Source organism: Mustela nigripes, chromosome 12, assembly GCF_022355385.1.
Source record: "Mustela nigripes isolate SB6536 chromosome 12, MUSNIG.SB6536, whole genome shotgun sequence".
Taxonomy (NCBI): Eukaryota; Metazoa; Chordata; class Mammalia; order Carnivora; family Mustelidae; genus Mustela; species Mustela nigripes.
In genome coordinates, this window is record NC_081568.1 from 75498385 (window position 1) to 75507211 (window position 8827).

Genomic DNA, 8827 nt, shown 5'->3' on the forward strand with positions numbered 1-8827 from the left:
ATTCTACAGGTAAAAAAAATAAAGGAGAATCAAAAGACAGGAAACAAATTTGGGCTGGAAAAGTTGTCAGGAACGGCCTTTCCGATAAGATGACATATGTGCAGAAATGAGCAGGAAGCTTGCTTTTCCCTCTCCCCTGGCTTGTGTTTACTCTCTTGCTGTCTCTTTCTCTCTATCAAATAAATAAATAAAATCTCTAAAAAACAAACAAACAAAAAACCCACACCAATTCTACAGAATTCTTCCAGAAAATTTAAAAAGAAAGAATTCTTTCCAATGATGAAAGACATTATAAGAAAAACAAAACACTAAAGATTAGTGTCTCTCATGAACAGAAATATAAACATCCTCAATAATATTTCAGCAAATCAAATCAACAACATATAAAAAGGAAAATATATCATAACCAAATAATGTTATCACAGGAATGCGAGGTTGTTTTAACATTCTAAGATCAATGTAATTAATCACATTAATAGGTTAAAAAAAACTCACATGATCATCTCAATAGATGCAGAAAAGGCATTTGGCAAAATTTATTACCTGTTTCTGCTAAAATCTCTTAGCAAACTGAAAATAAAAAGGAACTTCTTCAGCCTGACAAAGGGCACTAGAGGTGATAGCTTGGTGAGCATGGGTGGCTCAGTTGGTTAAGCAGCTGACTCAGTCTCAGGTCAGGTTTTCATCTCAGGGTTATGAATTTGAGCCCCGTGTTGGGCTCCATGCTGGTTGTGGAGTCTACTTTGGGGGGAAAAAAAAGAAAGAAAGAAAGAGGGGCACCTGGGTGACTTAGTTGGTTGAGCATCTGCTCTTGGTTTTGGCTCAGGTCATGATCTCACGATTATGAGATCAGGTCCCATGTGGCGCTCCCTGCTTTAGCACAGTCTCCTTGAAATTTTTTTAAGATTTTTATTTATTTATTTGTCAGAAAGAAAGAGAGAGCACAAGCAGGGAAAGTGGCAGGCAGAGGGAGAAGCAGGCTCCCCAGTGAGCAAGGAGCCCAAAGTGGGACTCAATCCCAGAACCCTGGGATCATGACCTGAGCCAAAGGCAGATGCTTAACTGACTGAGCCACCCAGGTGTCCTGTCTCCTTGAGATTCTTTCCCTCTTCCTTTCCTCTGCTCCTCCCTCTACTTGCGCTCTTTTGCTTTCTTTCTCTCTCTCAAATAAATAAAATCTTTTTTAAAAAACCCTCATAACTAATATCATACTCAATGGAGAAAAACTGGATGCTTCTCCCAAAAGATCAGGCAAAGTGTTCTCAATAAGTTTTAAGATTGCAAATGAGTCCTGATACCAAAGAACTGGAGAAGTATTAATCTAGGAGATTAATACAGGAGGGAGAAAAAGAGAGCCGATTCCTGCAGAAGCAGACAAGAGGAGATGCTTCCATGTGACTCAGGAGTTTTGCAAAATGTTTACAATGACCTACTGGGCCCTACATGACTTGTCCTGCTACCTACTCTCTAGCCTCAACTACCACTGTGTACCTGCTTACTTTGCTCCAGCCACCCTGGCCTTCTTGCTGTTCCATGGAAGATGCCTAGCACACCCCCACTTCAGAACCATTACATTTGATCTTTCTTCTGTCTAGAAAAATTCATCCCTTATTATTTTTTTTTAAGATTTTATTTATTTATTTGACAGAGAGAGATCACAAGTAGAGATCACAAGTAGAGAGATCACAGAGAGGCAGGCAGATAGAGAGGAAGGGAAGCAGGCTCCCTGCTGAGCAGAGAGCCCGATGCGGGACTCGATCCCAGGACCCTGAGATCATGACCTGAGCTGAAGGCAGCGGCTTAACCCACTGAGCCACCCAGGCGCCCCTCATCCCTTCTTATTAACTGTTTGTTTGGCTCCCTCACTGCTTCAGATGTCTGCTCAAAGATCTGTGAGGTCTTCTCTAATCTACGCAACCTATCAAAAATAACTCCCACTCTACTCCAGCCCAATCCATGTACTCCCTATTCTGTTTACCCTCCTTTTTTACCATAGTATTTTACCATCTGTCATATTATAAATGCATTTGTTTCTTTATCTGTTTCCTCCTGACTAGGATGCAAGCTTTACAAGAGAACAAACTTTACTATGTTATTGTGTTCGGTACTGTATCTCCAGCATTACCGGATGAAGGAATGATTGAATGAATGAATGAAGAGGAAGAAGTGCAGAGGGGGAGGGAGCTTCAGATAGGACGAGGGACACTTATACAGTATAACAAGAGGGATGGCAGTTATATGGATATGAAAGAAGATAGGATGCTGTATTTGGTGAGAGAAGGTAGTTTTCTTCTAACTGCTTATGTTTTCTCTTGGAAATAAAAACACTTGGAACTTAATATGTCTAAACTCATCCATGATCCTATCCTTCTTTTACAGCCTGTCAGTTCTGTATCCAAAACACCATCTGAATTCATCCATTTCTGTCTCTGTAGCCACCACCGTAGCCTAGGCTACAATCAACCCTTCCTGAGACTACCACAATAGCTTCCTATCCTACTCTTACCTGCTTCCAACATCCTCCCTCCTTCAAACTCTTAATCCTTCCTACTCTTCTTTATCCAGCAACAAGAGTGGTCTTTATAAAACAAACTTATTATTCCTCTACTGAATATCCTCTAATTGCTTCCCAATGCACTTAGAATAAGATCCACACACTCACCATAGCCCTAAGGCCCTGCATGATCTGTCTCCTGCTTGCCTCTTCTGTCCCACCTCAGGCAACTCTCCCTGTCCCTCACAATGGCTTCTCAGTACCTTGTACCCACCAAGATCTACTCAAACTTGGGACCTTTGCACCTACAATATTCCCTCCTCATGGAATGCTCTGGCTCTAGTCATGTCGTGTATGGTTCCTGCACAACTAGAGTGACCAGCTCACCCAAATTTGTCTGGGACTTTCCCAGTTTAAGCACTGAAAGGCCCAGGTCATAGAAACCTCCTCAATGACAGGCAAACTGGGACAGTTAATCAACCTGTTCTCAAGTAAATCTCTTTTTCTCAAGGAGGCCTTTCCTATTTATTCCCATTTATGTATTTATTTTTAAAGATTTTATTTATTTGTCAGTGAGAGAGCGCACAAGCAGGGGTAGCAGCAGGCAGTACAAGCAGAGGAAGAAGCAGGCTCCCCACTGAGCAAGGAGCCCAATGCGGGACTCAATCCAAGACCCTGGGATCATGACCTGAGCCAAAGGCAGACACTTAACCAACTGAGCCACCCAGGCGTCCCTATTTATTCCCATTTAAAGGTCTCCTTCTATTAGTGTTTATCTCAGCCCCCTTTTTGTTTCCTTCATTACACTTGGACAATTTGCAATGATTAAGTTATCTGGTCTCTTTTGGCAGTCATTTGCAATTTGGCTAAAGTTGGACATTTAGTAATATCTCAAATTTAATGGGGAGGCATATATAAACATATATTTTTATCCCCAGGGGTACAGGTGGACTTAATATTTTTTAAACACCAAAAAAAAAAAAAAAACCCCTCAAAAAATACCTCACAGCCAGAAGCTATTCTTCTATATAAACAAACAAAATTTCCAGATTATTTGCTGGGGTCAGTCTATTTTAAACCTACCTTTCTTTTTTATTATTATTATTTTTATTTATTTATTTATTTATTTTTAAGATTTAAAAAAAAATTATTTATTTGACAGATCACAAGTAGGCAGAGAGGCAGGCAGAGAGTGAGAGGAGGAAGCAGGCTCCCTGCTGAGCAGAGAGCCCGATGTGAGGCTCGATCCCAGGACCCTGGGATCATGACCCGAGCCGAAGGCAGAGGCTCAACCCACTGAGCCACCCAGGCGCCCAAGCCACATTTTAAATGCTTCAAATCCACGTAGTGGTTACCGTATTGGAGAGATATAAAGCATTTCCATCATCCCAGAACGTTTTACAGAACAGCAGTGTTCTAGATAATTGATTCACCACCCTTCCTAATACTTCAACCCATTCAAACTCTGGGTATTCAACCTTACCAAACCTATGCAAAAAGCAAATGTCAGGATGCCTGGGTGGCTCAGTCAGTTAAGCATCTGACTCTTGATTTTAGCTCAGGTCATGATAACAATCTTGCGGTCCTGGGACCGAGTCCTGTGTCAGGTTCTGAGCTCAGTGCAGAGTCTGCTTGGAATTCTCTCTCCCTTTGCCCCTCCCATGCTTGCTCCCTCTTTCTCTTTCTCTCCAATAAATAAAAAATAGATAGATAAACAAATAAAAGCAAATGTCACTATTACATGTTCCTGGAACAATTTTTACCTCCCAGGCATATTGAGTAAAAGACACCATGATATTGGTAAAAACACCAGCTTGGGAGTCAGGCAGATCTCTCAGCTTAAATCCAGACTCTACCAATGGCTAAATTTGTGACCTTGGGTAAGAGCCTTTATTCCATGGTCTGATATTCTCCTCCTAAAACATGACAATATTAAAGAAAAAACAAAAGGGAGAGAAGAAAAAAAATAAAGGGGTATCATACTCCTATTTCAGGATTGACATGAAAATTAAAAGCAATGTTGGATATAAACAGCTCAGCACACAGTGCCCAGTATGAACAGTCAATAAATGGAACCTACTCTTATTACCTGCCTCTCATTTTTCTTTTCCATTCTTGTCTCCCAAGACACTACTCAAAACACTAAAATCCAGACTACTATTTCCCCACATGCATACCACATTCTAAAAACTGAAAACCCCTCAGAGAGGGACTTCAAAACTTCTTAAATACTTGCACCAAGCTTCTCCTGCACTCCACATTACCCTCTCAGTAAGCAGGGACAAAACAAAACAAAAACAACAACAACAAAAAACCCTGCAACCCTCCACTTCCTCTACCACCAAGAATTCAAACTTGTCACATCCTCAAATTAACTAAATTTCTGCTAGCTCTTAAAGTTTCTAAACCAGAAGCTTCTTCCTCCTTGGCAACTTTCAACCACATTGCTGTTCTTACCTTACTGAGTCTATCCAGTGAGACATTTGGCTCCTTATCCAGGCTTTGTTTGATTCATCATCATCTACTTCTCTGCTACTTTTTTTTTTTTTTTTAAAGATTTATTTATTTATTTATTTGACAGAAAGAGATCACAAGTAGGCAGAGAGGCAGGCAAAGAGAGAGAGAGAGAGGGAAGCAGGCTCCCTGCTGAGCAGAGAGCCCGATGCGGGACTCGATCCCAGGACCCTGAGATCATGACCTGAGCCGAAGGCAGCGGATTAATCCACTGAGCCACCCAGGCGCCCACTTTTTTTTTTTTTTTAATTTGTTATTGAGAGAGAGAGCACAAGCAGGAAGAGCAGCAAGCATTGGGAGAAGCAGGCTCCCTACTGAACAAGAAGCCCAATGTAGGACTCAATCCCAGGACCCTGGGATCACAACCTGAGCCTAAGGCAGACGTTTCAACAACTGAGCTACCCAGGTGTCCCATTCTTTGCTACTTTCACAATCACTTATGCTAACTCAACCCCAGTTGATGTTTTCATCTGCCAGTGGATACCTCTAACATTCAATCATCCTTAGAGCTCCAAAGTCTCCAATCTTGCTTCTAGGCAACAGCACACTATGCCATGCAGGTCTATCACATTAAACCTTACAAATGTCACTTTATTAGCTTTTTAATAATTCCTTTCTGAGGTTTCCAAAAGTTGATTATGACTTTCTCCAAATTCTTCAAGACTGCCACCTAACACTCTTCCTCTAAGTCACAGATTACTGCAACTTTCACTTTGCTAAGGACATCAAGGCCATCATGCATTCCTTCTCTACCAGTCTTTATAACTCCATGCATTTTGGACCTTATACTACAGTAATTAAGCACTTTTACTACACTACATTATAATAATTAAACATTAGTAATTGGCAAGTATTGTTCTAAATGCTTTATGTATAATTAACTCATTTAATCATCACAACAACCCTATGAAATCGTTATCAAAGCCTTTTCTTTTTTGTAGATTAAGGAAGTGAAGCATATGGGATGCCTACATGGCTCAGTTGGTTAAGCATCTATCTTCAGCTCAGGTCATGCCCAGGGTCCTGGGATTGAGTCCCGCATTGGGCTCCTTGCTCACTGGGGAGTCTGCTTCTCCCCCTGCCTGCCACTCCCCCTGCTCGTGTGCGCTCTCTCTCTCTCTGGCAAATAAATAAATAAAATCATTTTTTGTTTTTAAAGATTTTATTTAATTATTTCACAGAGAGAAACAGCAAGAGAAGGAATACAAAAAGGGGGAGTGCTCAATGTCCAAAAGAGAACATATCTTACTCTCTTTGAATTCCTCCTTCTTTTCAAATTCATTGTAGTGTCAGCACTGCTCTAGTTACTCAAAGTTAAAAGCAGCACCCTACTAAACTTCTAGATCCTTCCTTTTCTTTTTAATTAAAGATTTTGTTTATTTATTTGACAGACAGAGATCACAAGTAGGCCGAGAGACAGGCAGAGAGAGAAAGAGAGAGAGAGAGGAGGAAGCAGGCTCCCCATGGAGCAGAGAGCCCAATGTGGGGCTCGATCCTAGGACCCTGGGATCATGACCTGAGCTGAAGGCAAAGGCTTTAAGCCACTGAGCCACCCATGCGCCCTCTACATCCTTTTTCATACCACTCTGTCATCCATAGCACTTTTGAGAATCTTGTCATTATCTTGGGTATTGGTTTGCTTACTTACTTACTTACTTAGTCTATCTTTTAGACTAGAATAAATATAAATATGAGCTCCATGGAAGTTAGGAATCTTGACCATCTTAATCACAACTCTGTCCTCAGTTCTGGTATAGCACCTAACTCATAACAGTCTCATAATAAATATTTACCGAATGTTGTTACAGCTTACATTTGTTTTTATTAACAATAAAGTATTATAAAGTGTTTAATACTTAATCATATTCACAACAATCCTACTGAGGAAATATTTCTCATTATTATGTTCTCTGTTTTATAAATGAGAAACCGGGGTGCCTGTGTGGCTTGGTTGTTAAGCGTCTGCCTTCGGCTCAGGTCATGATCCCGGGACCCTGGGATCGAGCCCCACATCAGGCTCTCTTCTCAGCGGGAAGCCTGCTTCTCCCTCTCTTGCCTCTCCTGCTTGTATTCCCTCTCTCACTGTCTCTCTCTGTCAAACAAATAAATGAAATCTTTAAAAAGAAAAAATGAGAAACTGAGCTTTATACTGGTTAAGCGTCTTTCTCATGCTCATAACACTAAATAAGAGAATGAGGACTAGAATCCAAGAACTCAACTATATGACATTTGCCTATTTAATCAATACATTTAGAAACACACTCATACACATATTCGCTTCACAGAAATGAAGTTGATTTAGAAAAGCCAAATACCTCAGAATCTACCTTTGGCATATCCGTATATGACCAAAAAGCCACAGGTTTCAGGTATGCCTCCCAGTGACACAGGGAGGATATATTGTAAAATAGCTAAAAATCATGCTAGGTATGTTCCATCCATTACTGTTCTTCTGGAGGCATCACTTATACCGAATTACTTTGAGGGTGATGTATTCAAACTACTAACTGGAACCTTCTCACCCATAGGTAATAAGAATCGCACAGCTGGGGACACCTGGAAGGCTCAGTAGTTGAGCATCTGCTTCAGCTCAAATCATGATCCCAGGGTCCTGGGATTGAGTGCATCAGGCATCCTGCTCAGCAGGAAGTCTGCTTCTTCATCTCCCACTCCCCCTGCTTGTATTCCCTCTCTTGCTGTTTCTTGCTGCCAAATAATAAATAAATAAATAAATAAATGCCTAAAAATAAATAAATTAATTAATAAATTAAATAATTAAATAAAAGCCTTAAAAAAAAAAAGAAAAGAATCCCACTGTTACCAATACCCCGTATTATTCAGGTAGCCCTTAGAGTATAGAGACCATGTCTTCTTGAGCTCTGTAGACCTAGTACAGTGGCTAAAACCCAGGAGATGCACAATATTGTTTATTCAAGAATGAAGGAATAGGGAAAATACAAAGTTATCAGACAGTATCTTACCTTGCCCTCTTCTTGATCTTCCAGAGAAAACTCCATCAATTCATCAGAAGTCTCCTCTGCCTGATCTTCTAGTTCTGGATTTTTATCCAATTTTGGAAATGTAGTAATGGGACTGCCCAGATATTTTATTTCACCTTCCAAAAAGTTTCCATTGTCCTGCCAATTATATGGACAATATTAAAAACTCTTCAGGACCCCTTACATTATACCATATATAAAAATTAATTCAAAATGAATCAAAGACCCAAATGTAAAAGCTAAAACTATAAAACTCTTAGAAGAAAACAGTTGGAGGGGTGCCTGGTTGGCTCAGTGGTTAAAGCCTCTGCCTTCGGCTCAGGTCATGATCCCAGGGTCCTGGGATCAAGCCCCGCATCGGGCTCTCTGTTCAGTGGGGAGTCTGCTTCCTTCTCTCTCTCTGCCTGCTTCTCTGCCTACTTGTGGTCTCTGTCTATCAAATAAATAAATAAAATCTTTGGAAAAAAAAAAGAAAACAGTTGGAAAAGTTCATAACATTGGATTTGGCAATGATCTCATTAACATGAAACTAGAGCATGGGCCAACAGAAGAAAAAAATGAAAAAAAAAAAGAAGAAGAAAATGAACAAATTGAACTTAATAAAATTAAAAATTTCTGTGCATCAAAAAATACCACCAAGAGGGGCACCTGGGTGGCTCAGTGGGTTAAAGCCTCTGCCTTCAGCTCAGGTCATGGTCTCAGGGTCCTGGGATCGAGCCCCACATCGGGCTCTCTGCTCAGCCAGGAGCCTGCTTCCTCCTCTTTCTCTCTCTGCCTGCCTCTCTGCCTCCTTGTGATCTCTCTGTCAAATAAATAAATA

General features: G+C 40.7%; 1 protein-coding gene across 5 annotated transcripts in view; it reads right to left on the bottom strand.

Annotated features, from left to right (window-relative positions):
• Positions 1–8827, bottom strand: part of CDC25C (cell division cycle 25C) — a 31218-nt gene that overhangs the window by 12414 nt on the left and 9977 nt on the right. For all 5 annotated transcript variants that reach the window (XM_059417651.1, XM_059417649.1, XM_059417650.1 and 2 more), the window contains one exon: positions 7990–8145. In XM_059417651.1, the coding sequence (XP_059273634.1) occupies positions 7990–8145 (156 nt within the window). The remainder of the gene's footprint in view (positions 1–7989; positions 8146–8827) is intronic.